The sequence below is a fragment of the Salmo salar genome, unplaced genomic scaffold (genome assembly GCF_905237065.1).
Source record: "Salmo salar unplaced genomic scaffold, Ssal_v3.1, whole genome shotgun sequence".
NCBI classification, from domain to species: Eukaryota; Metazoa; Chordata; class Actinopteri; order Salmoniformes; family Salmonidae; genus Salmo; species Salmo salar.
In genome coordinates, this window is record NW_025550254.1 from 37,696 (window position 1) to 65,048 (window position 27,353).

At 45.0% G+C, this 27,353-nt stretch overlaps 2 protein-coding genes across 2 annotated transcripts; both read right to left on the bottom strand.

Annotated features, from left to right (window-relative positions):
- Positions 1 to 11,959: 11,959 nt before the first annotated feature.
- LOC123739248 (uncharacterized) lies at positions 11,960 to 15,713 on the bottom strand. The gene has a single exon (XM_045713705.1). The coding sequence runs from the start codon at positions 15,641 to 15,643 to the stop codon at positions 11,960 to 11,962; it is 3,684 nt and encodes a 1,227-aa protein (XP_045569661.1). The 5' UTR covers positions 15,644 to 15,713.
- Positions 15,714 to 22,096: 6,383 nt separating this feature from the next.
- On the bottom strand, positions 22,097 to 25,835 carry LOC123739249 (uncharacterized). Its single transcript, XM_045713706.1, has one exon. The coding sequence runs from the start codon at positions 25,795 to 25,797 to the stop codon at positions 22,114 to 22,116; it is 3,684 nt and encodes a 1,227-aa protein (XP_045569662.1). The 5' UTR covers positions 25,798 to 25,835; the 3' UTR covers positions 22,097 to 22,113.
- Between the last annotated feature and the right edge of the window lie 1,518 nt (positions 25,836 to 27,353).

Below are 27,353 nucleotides of genomic sequence, written 5' to 3' on the forward strand. Positions count from 1 at the left end.
TTTTGCGTGGTTGTATTAACAACCTAAATGATCACACACACACACACACACAACAATATAACAATAATGAGCTTTAAACAGCTCTGGTTCCTCCAGAAATGTCCTGTACCTCGGGCCTAAAAAGAGTCCAGCCCGGTAAACAAGTTCAGGGAACTCAAGTGACCTTAGTCACGCAATGGTTGTCCGTTCATACAGTGTAGCGTAAACCCAGTGTCAATCATACAATGAAAAGAACAAATATTTTACCACACATTTCAATAAATCCTCAACTACAACTAACTACCTAAATCATCACAGTATACATCACACCAAAACAAATGAAATACCGTATACAAAAAGGTTGTAGTCCGTCGGTCAGTCAGAGAAGCCAATCCGCCGACAGATCTCCAGCGGAGAAAGGCCACGAAAACCAACGGAGAGGTGTAGTCCACAGATGCAAGAGTGGAGCCGACCTTGGGTAGATTTTCTATTAGGCTACACAAAGCACACTTTTAAAGCAGCACAACAAACGGAAGAGAGACGCTTCAGAACTGAGGGTCGAACACATCCTCATTCATGTTTCCATCACAACTCCTCTTTTGCACAGCTGATGCTGGCTATTTAATTGGGAATTAAAGGGGAAGCGCCCTATTGGAAGAAGCACTAATTAATTGAGAATTAAAGGGAAAGCGCCCTATTGGAAGGAGAAGCACTGAGACGGTTCAGAAACATTCAGGGCCGTCACAACGTGTAGGTGTCACAGAAAACAAACCTGGAATTTTCCGAATCAGACCAACCAGCTCTTTCCGCCCATCAACAGGTAGCTGAGTAAAAGGGCTATCCAAAATATCCAGTGTCTCTGAATTTTTCAATCTACCCTGCAGTATGCAATCATCGGGACCAGGAACATTTTCGTCCTCATGCACAGACCTAGTATTACAAGAACCAAGGGAAGTAACGGTATCAGCCAAACGAACAGTTTTACCATCCTCTGTAGACTCCCACTTTCTCATCAGAACATCCTCTTGGAGAAAATAACCATGTGCGACATCTCCCAACTGTTCCACAGGCACAATTTGGTCACGCAACTCTTCTAATGTGGGGTCAGTCCGTGGCGCATTGATTAGATCGGAGCGGAATACAGATAACGGGATAACAGGGAAAACAGTGAGAGACTTCTTTGTGGTATTCTCATTTACCGGAGCAGGGACCGGGTCACCATGGCTCATAGACCGCGTCACTGCACCCGCAGAGAACACCGCTGGGAAACTCTGCGCACTCTCATCAGGAATCCCTACAATTGACGGTTTAGTGGAAACCACTAGAGATGGAAACACGACAGGCCACACACGCTCACCAGCCAAGTTATTCCCAAGGATAACGTCGATACCCTCAATAGGCAACGAAGGACGCACCCCCACAACAACGTCACCTTTCACCAGTCCACAATCCAATATCAGTTTATGCAATGGAACTGACAGATTGTTCAAACCTATTCCCCTAATTAGAACACTATTCCCAGAATCAGTCTCAGCAGAGAAAGGTAACACAGATTCCAACACAAACGATTCCGAGGCACCTGTGTCTCGTAGGATCTTCACTGGCACTAGGTTCTTACTTCCTAACATAGACACAAAACCCTCCGTAATGAAAGGTAAATAGCCTGGGTCAATATGGACTTTCACATGCCCCTGGGCCTGAGACAATGTGTCAGGAGTAAACTGATGTGGAACAGACGCAGCTAACGCCGTAGGCCTAGATTTAACGTTAACCTGTTAGGGCTAGGGGGCAGTATTGACACGGCTGGATAAAAAACATACCCGATTTAATCTGGTTACCACTCCTACCCAGTAACTAGAATATGCATATACTTATTACATATGGATAGAAAACACCCTAAATTTTCTAAAACTGTTTGAATGGTGTCTGTGAGTATAACAGAACTCAAATGGCAGGTCAAAACCTGAGAGATTCCTTTACAGGAAGTGGCCTGTCTGACCATTTCTTGAACTTCTTTTCCATCTCTATCATTTACTAAGGATCTCTGCTCTAACGTGACACTTCCCACGTCTTCCATAGGCTCTCAGAGCCCGGGGAAAAACAGAATGTCGTCATTCCAGCCCCAGGCTGAAACACATTATCGCCTTTCTCAAGTGGCCGATCAAGGGACACTGGGCTTATGCGCGTGACCCCGACCGCCCCGCCTTTGGGATTTTTTCCTCTGTTTGCCGAAAAGGAGATTCCCTGTCGGAATATTATCGCTTTTCTACGAGAAAAATGTCGTAAAAATTGATTTTAAACAGCGGTTGACATGCTTCGAAGTACGGTAATGGAATATTTAGAATTTTATTGTCACGAATTGCGCCATGCGCGCGACACTTCTTTACTATTTCGGATAGTGTCTGGAACGCATACGAACAAAACGCCGCTATTCGGATATAACGATGGATTATTTTGGACCAAACCAACATTTGTTATTGAAGTAGCAGTCCTGGGTGTGCATTCTGACGAAGACAACAAAAGGTAATCAAACTTTTATAATAGTAAATATGATTATGGTGAGTGCTAAACTTGCCGGGTGTCTAAATAGCGAGCCCGTGATGCCTGGGCTATGTACTTAGAATATTGCAAAATGTGCTTTCACCAAAAAGCTATTTTAAAATCGGACATATCGAGTGCATAGAGGAGGTCTGTATCTATAATTCTTAAAATAATTGTTATGCTTTTTGTGAACGTTTATCGTGAGTAATTTAGTAAAATGTTAGCGAATTCCCCGGAAGTTTGCGGGGGGTATGCTAGTTCTGAACGTCACATGCTAATGTAAAAAGCTGTTTTTTGATATAAATATGAACTTGATTGAACAAAACATGCATGTATTGTATAACATAATGTCCTAGGGTTGTCATCTGATGAAGATCATCAAAGGTGAGTGCTGCATTTAGCTGTCTTCTGGGTTTTGGTGACATTATATGCTGGCTTGAAAAATGGGTGTCTGATTATTTCTGGCTTGGTACTCTGCTGACATAATCTAATGTTTTGCTTTCGTTGTAAAGCCTTTTTGAAATCGGACAGTGTGGTTAGATTAACGAGAGTCTTGTCTTTAAATGGCTGTAAAATAGTCATATGTTTGAGAAATTGAAGTAATAGGATTTTTAAGGTTTTGAAAATCGCGCCACAGGCTGGCAGTGGCTGTTACGTAGGTGGGACGCAAGCGTCCCACCTAGCCCATAGAGGTTAACACACGTACTGAATTTACCCCTAGACCTGAGAACCGGACATTCGTTTTTCCAATGACCTGAGCCTTGACAGTAGTGACACTCTTGACCAAAGTCAGTTTTACCACGGGAGTCAGGCTCAACCCTAGTTGAATAAAACTCTGCCCGTGAACCAGAGTATCTCGGTGAGCGAGGCCCAAATCTCTCCGAACGCCCCCACTCACTCCAAGTACGGGGTTCTACAAAAATACTTTTGTGAGTCAAAACATATTCGTCCGCCAAAACCGCAGCTTCAGCGACAGTCTGTACTTTTCGTTCGTTAATATACGTCGCTATATGATCAGGGATTGTGTCCTTAAATTGCTCTAGCATAATCAGATCACACAGCCCTTGAAAAGTCATAACCGCAGAGGCGGAACACCAGCGATTAAACTGTGAAGATAATTTTCGCGCAAACTCAACATGAGTCTGCCTATCATCCCTTTCTAAAGTTCTAAATCGTTGGCAGTAAGCCTCAGGAACCAATTCGTAAATCTGTAACACCGCCCTTTTAACCTTATCATAACTGACACTGTCGGCTACACTAAGAGCTGAATATGCTTCCTGCGCTTTACCAGTCAGCACACACTGCAACATTAAAGTGCGGTCAGAATCAGGCCAACTCCTAGCGTCAGCAACACGCTCAAACAACGAAAATAATGTCTCAGGGTCCTTTTCATTAAACTGAGGCAACAACCGTAAATTCCCAACAATGTCAAATGTGTCCGGGGCACACCCAAAAGAGGAACGACTCCTAAGTAAATCTGCGTCACCTTCCCAGAGCAAACTCTCCCCTGAGAGCTTTCCTTCCCTAACCAACTCTAGTCGCTCTTGTTGCAGCTTGATTTTAGCACGCTCCATATCCTGTTTAAATTCCAATTCCTTCTCATATTTTACACGATCGTGCTCTAGCTGTAACAGAAGCAGCTCTTTCTGCTGTTCAAAAAGAAGACTACTAGGACTAACCGATGGAGCGGTAATTGTAACATATCGGGAGACGGCGAGTCCTCAGCAGAGGCTGCCCCAGTGGTATCTTCAAGAATACCACTCTCCATCAGATTGGCCTTCAATATTAACCTAATAGAATTTTTTTTACATTTATCACTAATTTCAACCTTGTAGTGTTCAGCAACCTTCAACAGCTGTTCTTTAGTACATACATCTAACAGTTCCTTTGATGGAAAGCGAATGAACTCGTCTACATTAGACGCCATAGTCAAAAAAATTCTCACTCAACCCCTCTACTGAGCACACCAGACCACAACAAGAGAAAATACAAATCACACCGGGCACCACAGAAAAGAGATGAGAAATGGAGCTTCCCCAAAATCTACAATAACTCAACCCTAGTCTTCATGCAGATTTGCGGTGGGTAATTATGCACTGTAGCCCGCTGGCAAGGAAGTAACCCCCCAGCACGCTGGTAGATTCCACCAAGCCACGGATGTGCCCCCGAGACAACTGCTCAGTCCACAGACACCACACAAAAATAACAAACATTAACAATGCCCAACATATTCCAAAATGAAACACGTCACTAAGCCTATCAGGGGAAAAAGGTTATAGCTCCGGGTAGTAAGTTTCACTACCCTATCCAAATCTCCCACCAAGGTACACAGCTGATTGTACTCACCTCAGACCAACGTCCCAACAGCAAGTAGAACAAGCGTTTCCAGGCTAGGCAGGGGCCTGGAAACTAACCAATGTATTCTCTCCAACACAGCACACAAACCAAACAAACAAAGGCAACCAATACTGAGCACCAAACTCAAACTAACAAACAAAGCACCTCAATTTAACATACCGCCACGTTTTCTCCCAAACACAAGTTCAAGATCCCGGATGAGCCCCCACTTGTTACGAACCTGTAAGGGCTGTCTTCAGGAAAGGACCAAAATGCAGCAGAGTTAGTATTCATCCTTCAATTTAATTGGAAAGAACACTATACAAAAACAAAAACAAGGAAACTGACAGCCAACAGTCCTGTCAGGTGCAACCACACTAAACAAGAAACAATTACCCACAAAACCCAAAGGAAAAACATGCTCCTTATGTGTGACTCCCAATCAGCAGCAACGAGCACCACCTGTGCCTGATTGGGAGCCACACACATGGCCCAAAACAAAGAAATACCAAAACATAGAAAAAGGAACATAGAACGCCCACCCAATGTAACACCCTGGCCTAACCAAAATAAAGAACAAAAACCCCTCTCTATGGCCAGAGCGTTACAGAACCGGCTCTGAGTTCACAACAAAAGGGAGACAACGTGGAGACAAGGAGTATCAAAATATATATTTATTAACTAAAATAACTAAATAATTAACAATGGCGTGTGTGTAATCAGTAGTGTAAGTGAGTGTTTTGCATACCTGAATGTAATAATGCAGGGTGTTGAAAGGTGCCAAAGGAAATAACCAAAAAGCCACAAAACTACACAACCAAAATCAAAAAAGTGTCTGCATGGAGAGAGTCCTCTCAATAACTGTGGAAGAGGTCTCTTTATCCTGGGACACAGCTGGGCCCAGGTGCTTCCCATTTAGCTGACGACCCTTCCAACTCCGCCCACCGGCATCCTAACAAGGAAACAAGAACAGAGAGAATACGGCAGACAGAGTGGGAGGGTCGTCACACACCCCCCCATAAAACCGGGGACCAACAAGGGCCCCGGAACAACGTACCAGCCTCTGCGTCCCAAATTGACACAGGCCTCTGCGTCCCAAATTGACACAGGCCTCTGCGTCCCAAATTGACACAGGCCTCTGTCCCAAATTGACACAGGCCTCATGTCCCAAATTGACACAGGCCTCTGCGTCCCAAATTGACACAGGCCTCTATGGCCCCAAATTGACACAGGCCTCTGCGTCCCAAATTGACACAGGCCTCTGCGTCCCAAATTGACACAGGCCTCTGCGTCCCAAATTGACACAGGCCTCTGCGTCCCAAATTGACACAGGCCTCATGTCCCAAATTGACACAGGCCTCTGCGTCCCAAATTGACACAGGCCTCTGCGTCCCAAATTGACGAGAGGTTACATGTTCACCTTCCACTTGCCCCAGCCAACCTCCTTCTCCCCAGACCTCAGCAACCTTTGTGCACAGGAAGCAACATTTAAGAGGAAAGGAGAACACAAGACCAGGAGGGAACAGACAGGAAAGTTAGAACATGATAAAACCAAACAATGGTCAGTCACATAACATTCAGGAACAGGGCGCACAAGAGACCACATCAGCTACAAACGCAAACAACATCTTCCAACGGTTCATAGTCACTTCTCAACGGTTGTCATTTCCCAACGATTCATAGTCACTCCAATGATTCATAGTGACTCCAACGATTCATAGTGACTCCAACGATTCATAGTGACTCCAACGATTCATAGTGACTCCAACGATTCATAGTCACTAAACTCATAACCGAATACGAGTACAGACCAGAGGGTGTAATAAAGGCAAAAATGTCATGTGCCCTACTCGTCAGTGGCACCTGCCAATAGCACAATAACAGGTCAAATTTGCACAAACAGCTGCGCCGACTTGATCAACGCAGTCCTCCATCCGAGGAAGAGGAAATTAATCTGGCTTAGTGACTCCGTTTACCTTACGGTGGTCCGTTCCATCCGGTTTACTGACCAAGATACAGGGAGAAGCCCAACTGGAGAAAGAAGGCTCTGCTATCTTACTCTCCAGCATGTACCTGACCTCAGCATCCAGACAACGCAGTTTCTCTACAGAGACTCTATAGAACCGCTGACGAATGGGGTCAGCATCTCCAATGTCAATATTATGCTCTATCAAGTTTGTACGTTGTAACGGTTTTGACTTGAGGTTATAATTTATAGGGGTGCCAGGTAGGTTGTGCCTACCAGAGAAAATATTAGTTTCTCCTTTTAGTTTGATAGGGAATGAGTCCCATCTGGTCCGTCAAGTCTACACCAATACAAAGGACTCATGTAAAAGTCAGGATGGAAATACACTTTTCATAAACCCTTAAAACAATGGAAATAACTTCAAAACAACTGTATTCTTTTGCGTGGTTGTATTAACAACCTAAATGATCACACACACACACACACACAACAATATAACAATAATGAGCTTTAAACAGCTCTGGTTCCTCCAGAAATGTCCTGTACCTCGGGCCTAAAAAGAGTCCAGCCCGGTAAACAAGTTCAGGGAACTCAAGTGACCTTAGTCACGCAATGGTTGTCCGTTCATACAGTGTAGCGTAAACCCAGTGTCAATCATACAATGAAAAGAACAAATATTTTACCACACATTTCAATAAATCCTCAACTACAACTAACTACCTAAATCATCACAGTATACATCACACCAAAACAAATGAAATACCGTATACAAAAAGGTTGTAGTCCGTCGGTCAGTCAGAGAAGCCAATCCGCCGACAGATCTCCAGCGGAGAAAGGCCACGAAAACCAACGGAGAGGTGTAGTCCACAGATGCAAGAGTGGAGCCGACCTTGGGTAGATTTTCTATTAGGCTACACAAAGCACACTTTTAAAGCAGCACAACAAACGGAAGAGAGACGCTTCAGAACTGAGGGTCGAACACATCCTCATTCATGTTTCCATCACAACTCCTCTTTTGCACAGCTGATGCTGGCTATTTAATTGGGAATTAAAGGGGAAGCGCCCTATTGGAAGAAGCACTAATTAATTGAGAATTAAAGGGAAAGCGCCCTATTGGACGGTTCAGAAACATTCAGGGCCGTCACACACCCCCTCCCCTGGAAAAAGCCGACCATTGCCCTGGAAGGCACATCTTGGTCGGGGAAACCGAGAAAGTGTCTTCATCACTTTCCTCTACAAAAATATTCGTTACATTTTGGCGCTCATGCTCCTCAGCCGAGGGGTCACAGTTCTTAAAGCGTGAGACTTCTAGATCTGGGAATCCGAGAAAAGTCTCCTCACTTTCCTCTTCAAAGATCTCCAGGACCTTGCGGCGCTCAATCTCCTCCAATTCGTCAGCTGAGGGGTAACAGGCCTTAAGGCGTGAGACATGGACAACGCGCATATCTTCACCTGTGTCCTCTTTCACCACTCGATAGTTCAAAGGGCCTCTCTGCTCCACAATCCTATATGGTCCTTGCCATTTAGGAGCGAGCTTGGCCGAGAAGAATTGTTCAGCTTTTGAATAAGGATGAGAGCGAAGCCACACCCGATCACGAAGCTGGAACTGCATGTCTCGTCTCTTCTTATCATAATTTCTCTTCTGCCTGAGTCGAGCATGGATCATGTTCTTTGAGACAAGAGCTCTCAAGTCGTGGAGATGGACTACCTGGTCATAGCAAGCAGCGTCTGGAGTAACCTGCTGGGGCTGTAGCACCATCTCCAAGGGTCCTCGGAGGGGACGACTCAGGTTCAGCTCTGCAGGTGTGACTCCAGTGGACTCTTGCACAGCAGAATTCAGGGCAAATCGAAACTCGTGAAGGTGCTTGTCCCAGTGTTTGTGCTGGGTCCCTACATAGGAAGCAACCATTGTCTTCAAGGTTCGATTAACTCTCTCAGTGAGGTTGGTCTGTGGGTGATAAGCCGTGGTCAACTTCTGTCTCAGGTTCCATCTTTGGCAGGTCTCCTCAAAGAGATCAGAGACGAATTGGGAACCTCGATCAGACAGGATGTAATCAGGCACTCCCCAGCGAGTCAGGATCTCTTTCGTAAGGATGTTAGAGACTGTCCTTGCTGTGGCCTGACGCAGGGCAAAGAGCTCCACCCACTTGGAATAGTAATCAACAAAAACAAGCATGTACACATTCTGATTGGAGCTTCTAGGAAATGGACCCATCAAATCCACTCCTAACATTTCCCAAGGTCGGGTAATCACAGTTTGCTGCAACTTGCCAGCAGGCTTTCTACCTTCTGGTTTGTACATTTGACAAACCTGACAGTTTCGGATGTGTGACTTTACATCCATGCTCAGATGTGGCCAGTACAGTAATGCTTGCAACCGCTTGTAGGTTTTGAACCTGCCCAAATGACCAGCTAACGGGTCTTCATGGAAATGTTGAAGCAGTTGAAGGCGTAGAGTTTCAGGTATGTACATTTGGTATAGTGTTCTGTGAGGTAGTTGTACAACTCGGTAGACTTTGTCTTCAATGATGGTCAGCTTGGTGGTAGGATTGACCATCTTTTCTCTATCTTCCAGGATAGTCTGGTACAAAGCCTGTACTTCTGGATCATCCTGTTGGGCTTTCCAAATGGCCTCATCAGAGATGGGAAAGTCAGTTTTGGGTGAGTCTCGACTGCTTGACAGGACAGTAGCACATGTAAGATGAGGGCCACCATTACCACCAGCAGGAGCTCTGGATAAGGCATCTGGAATCATCATCATCTCACTTGGCTCTGTCATATCCTCACATGGTCTCTCCTATCATTGCTATGCAGACGACACACAATTAATCTTCTCCTTTCCCCCTTCTGATAACCAGGCGGCGAATCGCATCTCTGCATGTCTGTCAGACATATCAGTGTGGATGACGGATCACCAGCTCAAGCTGAACCTCGGCAAGACGGAGCTGCTCTTCCTCCCGGGGAAGGACTGCCCGTTCCATGATCTCGCCATCACGGTTGACAACTCCCTTGTGTCCTCCTCCCAGAGTGCTAAGAACCTTGGCGTGATCCTGGACAACACCCTGTCGTTCTCCACTAACATCAAGGCGGTGACCCGATCCTGTAGGTTCATGCTCTACAACATTCGCAGAGTACGACCCTGCCTCACACAGGAAGCGGCGCAGGTCCTAATCCAGGCACTTGTCATCTCCCGTCTGGATTACTGCAACTCGCTGTTGGCTGGGCTCCCTGCCTGTGCCATTAAACCCCTACAACTCATCCAGAACGCCGCAGCCCGTCTGGTGTTCAACCTTCCCAAGTTCTCTCACGTCACCCCGCTCCTCCGCTCTCTCCACTGGCTTCCAGTTGAAGCTCGCATCCGCTACAAGACCATGGTGATTGCCTACGGAGCTGTGAAGGGAACGGCACCTCCATACCTTCAGGCTCTGATCAGGCCCTACACCCAAACAAGGGCACTGCGTTCATCCACCACTGGCCTGCTGGCCCCCCTACCTCTGAGGAAGCACAGTTCCCGCTCAGCCCAGTCAAAACTGTTCGCTGCTCTGGCACCCCAATGGTGGAACAAGCTCCCTCACGACGCCAGGACAGCGGAGTCAATCACCACCTTCCGGAGACACCTGAAACCCCACCTCTTTAACCTGTTAGGGCTAGGGGGCAGCATTTGCACGTCTGGATAAAAAAAATGTACCCGATTTAATCTGGTTACTAATCCTACCCAGTAACTAGAATATGCATATACTTATTATATATGGATAGAAAACACTCTAAAGTTTCTAAAACTGTTTGAATGGTGTCTGTGAGTATAACAGAACTCATTTGGCAGGCAAAACCCTGAGACATTTTCTGACAGGAAGTGGATACCTGATGTGTTGTATTGACTTTAAACCTATCCCATTGAAAAACACAGGGGCTTAGGAATATTTTGGCACTTCCTATTGCTTCCACTAGATGTCACCAGCCTTTACAAAGTGTTTTGAGTCTTCTGGAGGGAGATCTGACCGAACAAGAGCCATGGAACGATGATGTCCCATTAGACACCTGGCGACGCGAGTTCATGTTGGGTACCCTCGTTCCAATACGTTATAAAAGAGTATGCATTCGTCCACCTTGAATATTATTCATGTTCTGGTTAAAAAGGCCCTAATGATTTATGCTATACAACGTTTGACATGTTTGAACGAACGGAAATATATTTTTTCCCCTCGTTCATGACGAGAAGTCCGGCTGGCTTAGATCATGTGCTAACAAGACGGAGATTTTTGGACATAAATGATGAGCTTTTTTGAACAAAACTACATTTGTTATGGACCTGTGATACCTGGAAGTGACATCTGATGAAGAGAATCAAAGGTAATGGATTATTTACATAGTATTTTCGATTTTAGATCTCCCCAACATGACGTCTAGTCTGTATCGCAACGCGTATTTTTCTGGGCGCAGTGCTCAGATTATTGCAAAGTGTGATTTCCCAGTAAGGTTATTTTTAAATCTGGCAAGTTGATTGCGTTCAAGAGATGTAAATCTATAATTCTTTAAATGACAATATAATATTTTACCAATGTTTTCTAATTTTAATTATTTAATTTGTGACGCTGACTTGACTGCCGGTTATTGGAGGGAAACGATTTCCTCAACATCAATGCCATAGTAAAACGCTGTTTTTGGATATAAATATGAACTTGATAGAACTAAAAATGCATGCATTGTCTAACATAATGTCCTAGGAGTGTCATCTGATGGAGATTGTAAAAGGTTAGTGCATCATTTTAGCTGGTTTTATGGTTTTGGTGACCCTGTCTTTGAATTGACAAAACATTACACACAACTCTTGTAAATGTACTGTCCTAACATACTCTAAATTTATGCTTTCGCCGTAAAACCTTTTTGAAATCGTAAAACGTGGTTAGATTAAGGAGATGTTTATCTTTCAAAGGGTGTAAAATAGTTGTATTTTTGAAAAATGTGAATTTTGACATTTATTTGGATTCAAATTTGCCGCTCTTGAAATGCACCTGCTGTTGATGGAGTGCACCACGGGTGGCACGCTAGCGTCCCACCTAGCCCATAGAGGTTAAGGAATACCTAGGATAGGATAAAGTAATCCTTCTAACCCCCCCCTTAAAATATTTAGATGCACTATTGTAAAGTGGTTGTTCCACTGGATATCATAAGGTGAATGCACCATTTTGTAAGTTGCTCTGGATAAGAGCGTCTGCTAAATGACTTAAATGTAATTGTAATGTAATCTGGAACAGTGTTGTATTTTCCTTTCCTGTATTCTACTGCAAAGGTGAACTCTTGCAACCGTAGAGCCCATCTGATAAGTCTGGTGCTTGGTTTGTTGGTCTTGAACACCCACACAAGGGAGGAATGGTCAGTGACCACAGTGAAGTGTCTTCCCTCCAGGTAGTACCTCCACTTTTCCAAAGCCCAGACAACTGCGAGGCACTCTTGCTCGGTTGTGGAGTAGTTCCGTTCTGCTCCATTCAATGTTCGACTGGCGAACGCTAGCACTTCTTCAATGCCAAGTCCAGTCTGTTGGACTAGAACAGCACCAAGTCCAACATCACTTGCATCAGTGTAAACAACAAAAGGGCAATCAAAGTTGGGATGACCCAAAATGGGAGGTGTGACGAGGTGTCGTTTCAGGGTTTCAAAAGAGGTCTGGCACTCTGCCGTCCATCGGAATTTCGCACCTTTTCGCTTCAATGCGTTGAGGGGTTCTGCCACCTGGGAGAAGTTCAACACAAACCGATGGTACCATCCAGCCATCCCAAGGAACCGTTGAAGGGCCTTGAGTGTGGTTGGGACAGGGAAATCTTGTACCGCCTTGGTCTTTTCGGGATCCACATGAGTGCCGTCAAAAGACACAATATGGCCAAGGAACTTCAGGGAGGTTTGGCAGAAGTTGCTCTTCTTCATGTTCAATGTCAGACCAGCTTCCCTTAGCTTGTCCAACACTGCTTGAAGATCTTGAAAATGTTGTTCTCTGGTCTGGGAGTAGATAATTATATCGTCCAGGTAGACGAAACAGATCTTCCCTTTGAGCTCACCTAACGCAATCTCCATGAGTCTTTGGAAAGTGGCAGGTGCATTCTTTAATCCAAAAGGCATCACCTTAAAGGAAAACAAGCCCTCAGCACAGACAAAAGCAGTCTTGTCCTTGCTTTCCTGGTCCATCTCAACCTGCCAATAGCCACTATTGAGGTCAAGGGTAGTGAACACAACCGCGCCAGACAATGACTCCAGGATCTCTTGGATGGTGGGAAGAGGATAGGCATCAGTCTGGGAAACCTTGTTGGTCTTCCTATAGTCCACACAAAATCTAAGACCACCGGTCTTTTTTGGGATGAGGACAACAGGAGCAGCCCAGGGAGAGGATGAACGTTCAATTATATTTTGTGTCAACATATCATTAATGAGTCCTTTTTGGATGATTAGCTTTGCTGGGGACAAACGATATGGCTTCTGCTTGATCGGCATTTCCTGTGTAAGGAATATTTTGTGCTTCAGGAGCCCGGTACGTCCCAGCTTTGAAGTACATACATCAGCGTTATTCTGCAGCTGTTCCAACAGCCTTAACTCCTCTGGCTGTTCCAGCTGAGCTCTTCTCACAGCCTGTAAAAGGAGATCATCAGAAGGATTATCGAGGGTTAGTGGTACCGGAGCAATGGCAGAGAAGACTGCCACATTTGGACCCCAATCATGTAACTTTGTAGCTTCTGACTGGAAGAAATGCTTCTTGCTCGGATTGTATGGAAACCAGTAGCAATTGTGTGCGATATCAATCTGGACACCACTGAAGTACATGAAATCAATTCCCAACACAACAGGAAAAGCAAGGTTCTTGGTTTGTAGGATAACAGAAGGAATCATATAGGAGTGGTTACACAGGTGGAACTCTACCTCACTCCATCCAAGTGGTCGTTTAGCCTCACCATCAGCCAGATAGAGTGGACCTTCTGTCCACGGCTTCAAGTTGTAGTGTAGACCTTTAACCTCCTTCCACAGTTTCTCATTGAGCAGTGTGTAGGATGACCCGGTGTCCAGGATGGCTCTTCCTGTCCATGGACCTATGGACAGGGGTAACACCAATTGGTGCGGTATTAACTGAAAGGAAGGGGATGTCGATGGGGCGGCGTAGGCAGTGACACTTGGGGTTTCATCTCTGGTCAAAGCACCCAGAGTAGGATGGTCGTTCCTGCGAAGGGAGTTAGGTGTGTTTGCCTGTTGTGATTTGTGGTTTCTGGAAGGGTTTACTTGATATGGTCTTGGACATGTAGCTGAAGAATGTCCCTTTTGGCTACATCTCCAACAGAACATGGGAGGGGTTTTGGCTGGAGACTGTGGCTGTTGTTGATGGTCTGGCTTGGGTAACGGTTTGGGTGTCTGTTTCTTTCTCTGTTCATATTGCTGTTGGCATTCTCTGTCCTTCTCGAACTGCTGTCCCAGGCGAACCAGTCCATCAACAGTGGTGACTCTTTCTCTGAGTTGACTGGCTAGTAGTGGGTTGATGTTCTTCAAGATCAATTTAATGACCTCTTCCTCCTCAATACCAGGTTTCCACCTTCTGCACAGGGAGTGGTAACCGTATGCAAAGTCACGGATACTCTCCTTCTCTCTTTGCACTCGATTAAAGACTCTGTCTGCCAGCTCATCTGTGTAGTCCTCAGACAGAAATGCAGAGGAAAACTTGGCCTCAAAGTCAGCCCAGGAGGTAGTGGTGAGACGTGCCACATCCCACCAGTCTCGAGCTGTACCATGCAACACATTCCTCAATGTGGCAAGGAGTTCTTCGTCAGCCAGGGGATTGAGGGCAAGAAAGTCACGACATCTTTCCAGATACATTAGCGGATCAGGACTGTCATCTTTTTTCCCAAAGGTGGGAAATTGCAATTTAATGGGCATCGCCCCCACATGACGTCTACTCAAATCACCATGAACAAAAGAGCTAGGAGGGATTGAGGAAGTAGAGGGTGAGGGAGTTATCGGACCATGAAAATGAACACCAGGATGCATGGTGGATTGCATCCTGTAAGGGGTGGCTGCAGCATGGCCTTGTCTTAGCTGTTCTGAGGTGCCAGCTTGGCCCTCAGTGGTCTGAACAGAAGTGGACACCAGAGAAGCTCTGTGCAAGGAGTTGTGCCTAATGGAGGCCATGTCAACAGACACGTCAGCCAACATTTTAACACAATTAGAAAGCTCTTTCTGCAAGTGGTCTACAGTGTTAACCAGAGGAGAAAAAACTGAATTAACGTCCTTGAGAACCTCAGTGTGATGATGTTGCAAGCGCCACTGGAGAGTGGCAGTGAGTTGGGTTTGTTGGTAGTCAAACTGCCTGTCCATGGCACCAGTAACATCCCGTCTTCCACTCTCACTGAGCTCTGTCAGTGTGTGGGTTAGAGTGCTCAGTGAGTTTCTGAATTCCATGGCACTCTGTTGTTGCTCTTCACTCAGACATTTGAATTTATGGTGGATTAGAGTTTGGAGATGTTGTTGAGTCCGACGAATATCAAGGATGTCACCTTGAAGTTGTAAGACTACAACCTCTGGAGATAAACCAGACAATGGAGGAAGGTTGGGCGTCAGAGGGAAGGCTAGCTCAGTACTTCCACACAGATCCATGTCAATAAGGGAGTAGCTGGTTAGACCTCCTGTGGCCTGTGGTCCAGACCGAGCCTTCAGATTCCCAGGGCTCTGGCCCAAATCAACTCCATTGACATTATGATTTGTATTGTCGGCTCGATGGTCAGACTGGCCCTGTGTATTCCCATTGACAGGTATGATATGGATGAGCACATTTTCTTGGGGTGAATCCATTGTTTTAATTCCACACAAAAGATTTGCTTTGGTTATTTCTCAATGTTGAGGTCCCATCTGGGGTGCCATATTTTATGTAACGGTTTTGACTTGAGGTTATAATTTATAGGGGTGCCAGGTAGGTTGTGCCTACCAGAGAAAATATTAGTTTCTCCTTTTAGTTTGATAGGGAATGAGTCCCATCTGGTCCGTCAAGTCTACACCAATACAAAGGACTCATGTAAAAGTCAGGATGGAAATACACTTTTCATAAACCCTTAAAACAATGGAAATAACTTCAAAACAACTGTATTCTTTTGCGTGGTTGTATTAACAACCTAAATGATCACACACACACACACACACACACAACAATATAACAATAATGAGCTTTAAACAGCTCTGGTTCCTCCAGAAATGTCCTGTACCTCGGGCCTAAAAAGAGTCCAGCCCGGTAAACAAGTTCAGGGAACTCAAGTGACCTTAGTCACGCAATGGTTGTCCGTTCATACAGTGTAGCGTAAACCCAGTGTCAATCATACAATGAAAAGAACAAATATTTTACCACACATTTCAATAAATCCTCAACTACAACTAACTACCTAAATCATCACAGTATACATCACACCAAAACAAATGAAATACCGTATACAAAAAAGGTTGTAGTCCGTCGGTCAGTCAGAGAAGCCAATCCGCCGACAGATCTCCAGCGGAGAAAGGCCACGAAAACCAACGGAGAGGTGTAGTCCACAGATGCAAGAGTGGAGCCGACCTTGGGTAGATTTTCTATTAGGCTACACAAAGCACACTTTTAAAGCAGCACAACAAACGGAAGAGAGACGCTTCAGAACTGAGGGTCGAACACATCCTCATTCATGTTTCCATCACAACTCCTCTTTTGCACAGCTGATGCTGGCTATTTAATTGGGAATTAAAGGGGAAGCGCCCTATTGGAAGAAGCACTAATTAATTGAGAATTAAAGGGAAAGCGCCCTATTGGAAGGAGAAGCACTGAGACGGTTCAGAAACATTCAGGGCCGTCACACACCCCCTCCCCTGGAAAAAGCCGACCATTGCCCTGGAAGGCACATCTTGGTCGGGGAAACCGAGAAAGGTCTCTTCATCACTTTCCTCTACAAAAATATTCGTTACATTTTGGCGCTCATGCTCCTCAGCCGAGGGGTCACAGTTCTTAAAGCGTGAGACTTCTAGATCTGGGAATCCGAGAAAAGTCTCCTCACTTTCCTCTTCAAAGATCTCCAGGACCTTGCGGCGCTCAATCTCCTCCAATTCGTCAGCTGAGGGGTAACAGGCCTTAAGGCGTGAGACATGGACAACGCGCATATCTTCACCTGTGTCCTCTTTCACCACTCGATAGTTCAAAGGGCCTCTCTGCTCCACAATCCTATATGGTCCTTGCCATTTAGGAGCGAGCTTGGCCGAGAAGAATTGTTCAGCTTTTGAATAAGGATGAGAGCGAAGCCACACCCGATCACGAAGCTGGAACTGCATGTCTCGTCTCTTCTTATCATAATTTCTCTTCTGCCTGAGTCGAGCCTGGATCATGTTCTTTGAGACAAGAGCTCTCAAGTCGTGGAGATGGACTACCTGGTCATAGCAAGCAGCGTCTGGAGTAACCTGCTGGGGCTGTAGCACCATCTCCAAGGGTCCTCGGAGGGGACGACTCAGGTTCAGCTCTGCAGGTGTGACTCCAGTGGACTCTTGCACAGCAGAATTCAGGGCAAATCGAAACTCGTGAAGGTGCTTGTCCCAGTGTTTGTGCTGGGTCCCTACATAGGAAGCAACCATTGTCTTCAAGGTTCGATTAACTCTCTCAGTGAGGTTGGTCTGTGGGTGATAAGCCGTGGTCAACTTCTGTCTCAGGTTCCATCTTTGGCAGGTCTCCTCAAAGAGATCAGAGACGAATTGGGAACCTCGATCAGACAGGATGTAATCAGGCACTCCCCAGCGAGTCAGGATCTCTTTCGTAAGGATGTTAGAGACTGTCCTTGCTGTGGCCTGACGCAGGGCAAAGAGCTCCACCCACTTGGAATAGTAATCAACAAAAACAAGCATGTACACATTCTGATTGGAGCTTCTAGGAAATGGACCCATCAAATCCACTCCTAACATTTCCCAAGGTCGGGTAATCACAGTTTGCTGCAACTTGCCAGCAGGCTTTCTACCTTCTGGTTTGTACATTTGACAAACCTGACAGTTTCGGATGTGTGACTTTACATCCATGCTCAGATGTGGCCAGTACAGTAATGCTTGCAACCGCTTGTAGGTTTTGAACCTGCCCAAATGACCAGCTAACGGGTCTTCATGGAAATGTTGAAGCAGTTGAAGGCGTAGAGTTTCAGGTATGTACATTTGGTATAGTGTTCTGTGAGGTAGTTGTACAACTCGGTAGACTTTGTCTTCAATGATGGTCAGCTTGGTGGTAGGATTGACCATCTTTTCTCTATCTTCCAGGATAGTCTGGTACAAAGCCTGTACTTCTGGATCATCCTGTTGGGCTTTCCAAATGGCCTCATCAGAGATGGGAAAGTCAGTTTTGGGTGAGTCTCGACTGCTTGACAGGACAGTAGCACATGTAAGATGAGGGCCACCATTACCACCAGCAGGAGCTCTGGATAAGGCATCTGGAATCATCATCATCTCACTTGGCTCTGTCATATCCTCACATGGTCTCTCCTATCATTGCTATGCAGACGACACACAATTAATCTTCTCCTTTCCCCCTTCTGATAACCAGGCGGCGAATCGCATCTCTGCATGTCTGTCAGACATATCAGTGTGGATGACGGATCACCAGCTCAAGCTGAACCTCGGCAAGACGGAGCTGCTCTTCCTCCCGGGGAAGGACTGCCCGTTCCATGATCTCGCCATCACGGTTGACAACTCCCTTGTGTCCTCCTCCCAGAGTGCTAAGAACCTTGGCGTGATCCTGGACAACACCCTGTCGTTCTCCACTAACATCAAGGCGGTGACCCGATCCTGTAGGTTCATGCTCTACAACATTCGCAGAGTACGACCCTGCCTCACACAGGAAGCGGCGCAGGTCCTAATCCAGGCACTTGTCATCTCCCGTCTGGATTACTGCAACTCGCTGTTGGCTGGGCTCCCTGCCTGTGCCATTAAACCCCTACAACTCATCCAGAACGCCGCAGCCCGTCTGGTGTTCAACCTTCCCAAGTTCTCTCACGTCACCCCGCTCCTCCGCTCTCTCCACTGGCTTCCAGTTGAAGCTCGCATCCGCTACAAGACCATGGTGATTGCCTACGGAGCTGTGAAGGGAACGGCACCTCCATACCTTCAGGCTCTGATCAGGCCCTACACCCAAACAAGGGCACTGCGTTCATCCACCACTGGCCTGCTGGCCCCCCTACCTCTGAGGAAGCACAGTTCCCGCTCAGCCCAGTCAAAACTGTTCGCTGCTCTGGCACCCCAATGGTGGAACAAGCTCCCTCACGACGCCAGGACAGCGGAGTCAATCACCACCTTCCGGAGACACCTGAAACCCCACCTCTTTAACCTGTTAGGGCTAGGGGGCAGCATTTGCACGTCTGGATAAAAAAAATGTACCCGATTTAACCTCTCTAGGCTAGGCGGGACGAATTCGTCCCACCTACGTAACAGCCAGTGTAATCCAGTGGCGCGATTTTCAAAACGTTAAAAATCCTATTACTTCAATTTCTCAAACATATGACTATTTTACAGCCATTTAAAGATAAGACTCTCGTTAATCTAACCACACTGTCCGATTTCAAAAAGGCTTTACAACGAAAGCAAAACATTAGATTATGTCAGCAGAGTACCAAGCCAGAAATAATCAGACACCCATTTTTCAAGCCAGCATATAATGTCACCAAAACCCAGAAGACAGCTAAATGCAGCACTCACCTTTGATGATCTTCATCAGATGACAACCCTAGGACATTGTTATACAATACATGCATGTTTTGTTCAATCAAGTTCATATTTATATCAAAAACCAGCTTTTTACATTAGCATGTGACGTTCAGAACTAGCATACCCCCGCAAACTTCCGGGGAATTCGCTAACATTTTACTAAATTACTCACGATAAACGTTCACAAAAAGCATAACAATTATTTTAAGAATTATAGATACAGACCTCTATGCACTCGATATGTCCGATTTTAAAATAGCTTTTTGGTGAAAGCACATTTTGCAATATTCTAAGTACATAGCCCAGGCATCACGGGCTCGCATTTAGACACCCGGCAAGTTTAGCACTCACCATAATCATATTTACTATTATAAAAATGTCATTACCTTTTGTTGTCTTCGTCAGAATGCACACCCAGGACAGCTACTTCAATAACAAATGTTGGTTTGGTCCAAAATAATCCATCGTTATATCCGAATAGCGGCGTTTTGTTCGTGCGTTCCAGACACTATCCGAAATAGTAAAGAAGTGTCACGCGCTTGGCGCAATTCCTGACAATAAAATTCAAAGTATTCCATTACCGTACGTCGAAGCATGTCAACCGCTGTTTAAAATCAATTTTTACGTCATTTCTCGTAGAAAAGCGATAATATTCCGACAGGGAATCTCCTTTTCGGCAAACAGAGGAAAAAATCCCAAAGGCGGGGGCGGTCGGGGTCACGCGCATAAGCTAGTGTCTCTTGATGGGCCACTTGAGAAAGGCGATAATGTGTTTCAGCCTGGGGCTGGAATGACGACATTCTGTTTTTTCCCGGGCTCTGAGAGCCTATGGAAGACGTGGGAAGTGTCACGTTAGAGCAGAGATCCTTAGTAAATGATAGAGATGGAAAAGAAGTTCAACAAATGGTCAGACAGGCCACTTCCTGTAAAGGAATCTCTCAGGTTTTGACCTGCCATTTGAGTTCTGTTATACTCACAGACACCATTCAAACAGTTTTAGAAAATTGAGGGTGTTTTCTATCCATATGTAATAAGTATATGCATATTCTAGTTACTGAGTAGGAGTGGTAACCAGATTAAATCGGGTATGTTTTTTATCCAGCCGTGTCAATGCTGCCCCCTAGCCCTAACAGGTTAATCTGGTTACTAATCCTACCCAGTAACTAGAATATGCATATACTTATTATATATGGATAGAAAACACTCTAAAGTTTCTAAAACTGTTTGAATGGTGTCTGTGAGTATAACAGAACTCATTTGGCAGGCAAAACCCTGAGACATTTTCTGACAGGAAGTGGATACCTGATGTGTTGTATTGACTTTAAACCTATCCCATTGAAAAACACAGGGGCTTAGGAATATTTTGGCACTTCCTATTGCTTCCACTAGATGTCACCAGCCTTTACAAAGTGTTTTGAGTCTTCTGGAGGGAGATCTGACCGAACAAGAGCCATGGAACGATGATGTCCCATTAGACACCTGGCGCGCGAGTTCATGTTGGGTACCCTCGTTCCAATACGTTATAAAAGAGTATGCATTCGTCCACCTTGAATATTATTCATGTTCTGGTTAAAAAAGGCCCTAATGATTTATGCTATACAACGTTTGACATGTTTGAACGAACGGAAATATATTTTTTCCCCTCGTTCATGACGAGAAGTCCGGCTGGCTTAGATCATGTGCTAACAAGACGGAGATTTTTGGACATAAATGATGAGCTTTTTTGAACAAAACTACATTCGTTATGGACCTGTGATACCTGGAAGTGACATCTGATGAAGAGAATCAAAGGTAATGGATTATTTACATAGTATTTTCGATTTTAGATCTCCCCAACATGACGTCTAGTCTGTATCGCAACGCGTATTTTTCTGGGCGCAGTGCTCAGATTATTGCAAAGTGTGATTTCCCAGTAAGGTTATTTTTAAATCTGGCAAGTTGATTGCGTTCAAGAGATGTAAATCTATAATTCTTTAAATGACAATATAATATTTTACCAATGTTTTCTAATTTTAATTATTTAATTTGTGACGCTGACTTGACTGCCGGTTATTGGAGGGAAACGATTTCCTCAACATCAATGCCATAGTAAAACGCTGTTTTTGGATATAAATATGAACTTGATAGAACTAAAAATGCATGCATTGTCTAACATAATGTCCTAGGAGTGTCATCTGATGGAGATTGTAAAAGGTTAGTGCATCATTTTAGCTGGTTTTATGGTTTTGGTGACCCTGTCTTTGAATTGACAAAACATTACACACAACTCTTGTAAATGTACTGTCCTAACATACTCTAAATTTATGCTTTCGCCGTAAAACCTTTTTGAAATCGTAAAACGTGGTTAGATTAAGGAGATGTTTATCTTTCAAAGGGTGTAAAATAGTTGTATTTTTGAAAAATTTGAATTTTGACATTTATTTGGATTCAAATTTGCCGCTCTTGAAATGCACCTGCTGTTGATGGAGTGCACCACGGGTGGCACGCTAGCGTCCCACCTAGCCCATAGAGGTTAAGGAATACCTAGGATAGGATAAAGTAATCCTTCTAACCCCCCCTTAAAATATTTAGATGCACTATTGTAAAGTGGTTGTTCCACTGGATATCATAAGGTGAATGCACCATTTTGTAAGTCGCTCTGGATAAGAGCGTCTGCTAAATGACTTAAATGTAATTGTAATGTAATCTGGAACAGTGTTGTATTTTCCTTTCCTGTATTCTACTGCAAAGGTGAACTCTTGCAACCGTAGAGCCCATCTGATAAGTCTGGTGCTTGGTTTGTTGGTCTTGAACACCCACACAAGGGAGGAATGGTCAGTGACCACAGTGAAGTGTCTTCCCTCCAGGTAGTACCTCCACTTTTCCAAAGCCCAGACAACTGCGAGGCACTCTTGCTCGGTTGTGGAGTAGTTCCGTTCTGCTCCATTCAATGTTCGACTGGCGAACGCTAGCACTTCTTCAATGCCAAGTCCAGTCTGTTGGACTAGAACAGCACCAAGTCCAACATCACTTGCATCAGTGTAAACAACAAAAGGGCAATCAAAGTTGGGATGACCCAAAATGGGAGGTGTGACGAGGTGTCGTTTCAGGGTTTCAAAAGAGGTCTGGCACTCTGCCGTCCATCGGAATTTCGCACCTTTTCGCTTCAATGCGTTGAGGGGTTCTGCCACCTGGGAGAAGTTCAACACAAACCGATGGTACCATCCAGCCATCCCAAGGAACCGTTGAAGGGCCTTGAGTGTGGTTGGGACAGGGAAATCTTGTACCGCCTTGGTCTTTTCGGGATCCACATGAGTGCCGTCAAAAGACACAATATGGCCAAGGAACTTCAGGGAGGTTTGGCAGAAGTTGCTCTTCTTCATGTTCAATGTCAGACCAGCTTCCCTTAGCTTGTCCAACACTGCTTGAAGATCTTGAAAATGTTGTTCTCTGGTCTGGGAGTAGATAATTATATCGTCCAGGTAGACGAAACAGATCTTCCCTTTGAGCTCACCTAACGCAATCTCCATGAGTCTTTGGAAAGTGGCAGGTGCATTCTTTAATCCAAAAGGCATCACCTTAAAGGAAAACAAGCCCTCAGCACAGACAAAAGCAGTCTTGTCCTTGCTTTCCTGGTCCATCTCAACCTGCCAATAGCCACTATTGAGGTCAAGGGTAGTGAACACAACCGCGCCAGACAATGACTCCAGGATCTCTTGGATGGTGGGAAGAGGATAGGCATCAGTCTGGGAAACCTTGTTGGTCTTCCTATAGTCCACACAAAATCTAAGACCACCGGTCTTTTTTGGGATGAGGACAACAGGAGCAGCCCAGGGAGAGGATGAACGTTCAATTATATTTTGTGTCAACATATCATTAATGAGTCCTTTTTGGATGATTAGCTTTGCTGGGGACAAACGATATGGCTTCTGCTTGATCGGCATTTCCTGTGTAAGGAATATTTTGTGCTTCAGGAGCCCGGTACGTCCCAGCTTTGAAGTACATACATCAGCGTTATTCTGCAGCTGTTCCAACAGCCTTAACTCCTCTGGCTGTTCCAGCTGAGCTCTTCTCACAGCCTGTAAAAGGAGATCATCAGAAGGATTATCGAGGGTTAGTGGTACCGGAGCAATGGCAGAGAAGACTGCCACATTTGGACCCCAATCATGTAACTTTGTAGCTTCTGACTGGAAGAAATGCTTCTTGCTCGGATTGTATGGAAACCAGTAGCAATTGTGTGCGATATCAATCTGGACACCACTGAAGTACATGAAATCAATTCCCAACACAACAGGAAAAGCAAGGTTCTTGGTTTGTAGGATAACAGAAGGAATCATATAGGAGTGGTTACACAGGTGGAACTCTACCTCACTCCATCCAAGTGGTCGTTTAGCCTCACCATCAGCCAGATAGAGTGGACCTTCTGTCCACGGCTTCAAGTTGTAGTGTAGACCTTTAACCTCCTTCCACAGTTTCTCATTGAGCAGTGTGTAGGATGACCCGGTGTCCAGGATGGCTCTTCCTGTCCATGGACCTATGGACAGGGGTAACACCAATTGGTGCGGTATTAACTGAAAGGAAGGGGATGTCGATGGGGCGGCGTAGGCAGTGACACTTGGGGTTTCATCTCTGGTCAAAGCACCCAGAGTAGGATGGTCGTTCCTGCGAAGGGAGTTAGGTGTGTTTGCCTGTTGTGATTTGTGGTTTCTGGAAGGGTTTACTTGATATGGTCTTGGACATGTAGCTGAAGAATGTCCCTTTTGGCTACATCTCCAACAGAACATGGGAGGGGTTTTGGCTGGAGACTGTGGCTGTTGTTGATGGTCTGGCTTGGGTAACGGTTTGGGTGTCTGTTTCTTTCTCTGTTCATATTGCTGTTGGCATTCTCTGTCCTTCTCGAACTGCTGTCCCAGGCGAACCAGTCCATCAACAGTGGTGACTCTTTCTCTGAGTTGACTGGCTAGTAGTGGGTTGATGTTCTTCAAGATCAATTTAATGACCTCTTCCTCCTCAATACCAGGTTTCCACCTTCTGCACAGGGAGTGGTAACCGTATGCAAAGTCACGGATACTCTCCTTCTCTCTTTGCACTCGATTAAAGACTCTGTCTGCCAGCTCATCTGTGTAGTCCTCAGACAGAAATGCAGAGGAAAACTTGGCCTCAAAGTCAGCCCAGGAGGTAGTGGTGAGACGTGCCACATCCCACCAGTCTCGAGCTGTACCATGCAACACATTCCTCAATGTGGCAAGGAGTTCTTCGTCAGCCAGGGGATTGAGGGCAAGAAAGTCACGACATCTTTCCAGATACATTAGCGGATCAGGACTGTCATCTTTTTTCCCAAAGGTGGGAAATTGCAATTTAATGGGCATCGCCCCCACATGACGTCTACTCAAATCACCATGAACAAAAGAGCTAGGAGGGATTGAGGAAGTAGAGGGTGAGGGAGTTATCGGACCATGAAAATGAACACCAGGATGCATGGTGGATTGCATCCTGTAAGGGGTGGCTGCAGCATGGCCTTGTCTTAGCTGTTCTGAGGTGCCAGCTTGGCCCTCAGTGGTCTGAACAGAAGTGGACACCAGAGAAGCTCTGTGCAAGGAGTTGTGCCTAATGGAGGCCATGTCAACAGACACGTCAGCCAACATTTTAACACAATTAGAAAGCTCTTTCTGCAAGTGGTCTACAGTGTTAACCAGAGGAGAAAAAACTGAATTAACGTCCTTGAGAACCTCAGTGTGATGATGTTGCAAGCGCCACTGGAGAGTGGCAGTGAGTTGGGTTTGTTGGTAGTCAAACTGCCTGTCCATGGCACCAGTAACATCCCGTCTTCCACTCTCACTGAGCTCTGTCAGTGTGTGGGTTAGAGTGCTCAGTGAGTTTCTGAATTCCATGGCACTCTGTTGTTGCTCTTCACTCAGACATTTGAATTTATGGTGGATTAGAGTTTGGAGATGTTGTTGAGTCCGACGAATATCAAGGATGTCACCTTGAAGTTGTAAGACTACAACCTCTGGAGATAAACCAGACAATGGAGGAAGGTTGGGCGTCAGAGGGAAGGCTAGCTCAGTACTTCCACACAGATCCATGTCAATAAGGGAGTAGCTGGTTAGACCTCCTGTGGCCTGTGGTCCAGACCGAGCCTTCAGATTCCCAGGGCTCTGGCCCAAATCAACTCCATTGACATTATGATTTGTATTGTCGGCTCGATGGTCAGACTGGCCCTGTGTATTCCCATTGACAGGTATGATATGGATGAGCACATTTTCTTGGGGTGAATCCATTGTTTTAATTCCACACAAAAGATTTGCTTTGGTTATTTCTCAATATTGGTCCCACTTGAGAAAGGCCATATTTTATGTGTTTCAGCCTGGGGCTGGAATGACGAATTCTGTTTTTTCCCGGGCTGTGAGAGCCTATGGAAGACAGTGGGAAGTGTCACGTTAGAGCAGAGATCCTTAGTAAATGATAGAGATGGAAAAGAAGTTCAAGAAATGGTCAGACAGGCCTCTTCCGTAAAGGAATCTCTCAGGTTTTGACCTGCCATTTGAGTTCTGTTATACTCACAGATACCATTCAAACAGTTTTAGAAAATTTAGGGTGTTTTCTATCCATATGTAATAAGTATATGCATATTCTAGTTACTGGGTAGGATTAGTAACCAGATTAAATCGGATACATTTTTTTACAGACGTGCAAATGTCCCCCTAGACCCAACAGGTTAAATAGGACATTCTCAGTAATGTAGCACACATGGTCTGTTCCAGTGTGACTAGAGCTATCATTTGACACCGTTTCAATAGACAATGGAGCTTTTCTGCGATTTTTATGCACCCCCAGACAAATTTGACAAACAAAGCTAAATTGAATTTGATACAAAAACGACCCAGTTTAGAGGGCTAAAAGCTAGTTAAATAGGACATTCTCAGTAATGTAGCACACATGGTCTGTTCCAGTGTGACTAGAGCTATCATTTGACACCGTTTCAATAGACAATGGAGCTTTTCTGTGATTTTTTTTTTATGCACCCCCAGACAAATTTGACAAAGCTAAATTGAATTTACTACAAAAACGACCCAGTTTAGAGGGCTAAAAGCTAGTTAAATAGGACATTCTCAGTAATGTAGCACACATGGTCTGTTCCAGTGTGACTAGAGCTATCATTTGACACCGTTTCAATAGACAATGGAGCTTTTCTGCGATTTTTATGCACCCCAGACAAATTTGACAAACAAAGCTAAATTGAATTTGATACAAAAACGACGCAGTTTAGAGGGCTAAAAGCTAGTTAAATAGGACATTCTCAGTAATGTAGCACACATGGTCTGTTCCAGTGTGACTAGAGCTATCATTTGACACCGTTTCAATAGACAATGGAGCTTTTCTGCGATTTTTATGCACCCCCAGACAAATTTGACAAACAAAGCTAAATTGAATTTGATACAAAAACGACCCAGTTTAGAGGGCTAAAAGCTAGTTAAATAGGACATTCTCAGTAATGTAGCACACATGGTCTGTTCCAGTGTGACTAGAGCTATCATTTGACACCGTTTCAATAGACAATGGAGCTTTTCTGCGATTTTTATGCACCCCAGACAAATTTGACAAACAAAGCTAAATTGAATTTACTACAAAAACGACCCAGTTTAGAGGGCTAAAAGCTAGTTAAATAGGACATTCTCACTAATGTAGCACACATGGTCTGTTCCAGTGTGACTAGAGCTATCATTTGACACCGTTTCAATAGACAATGGAGCTTTTCTGCGATTTTTATGCACCCCAGACAAATTTGACAAACAAAGCTAAATTGAATTTGATACAAAAACGACCCAGTTTAGAG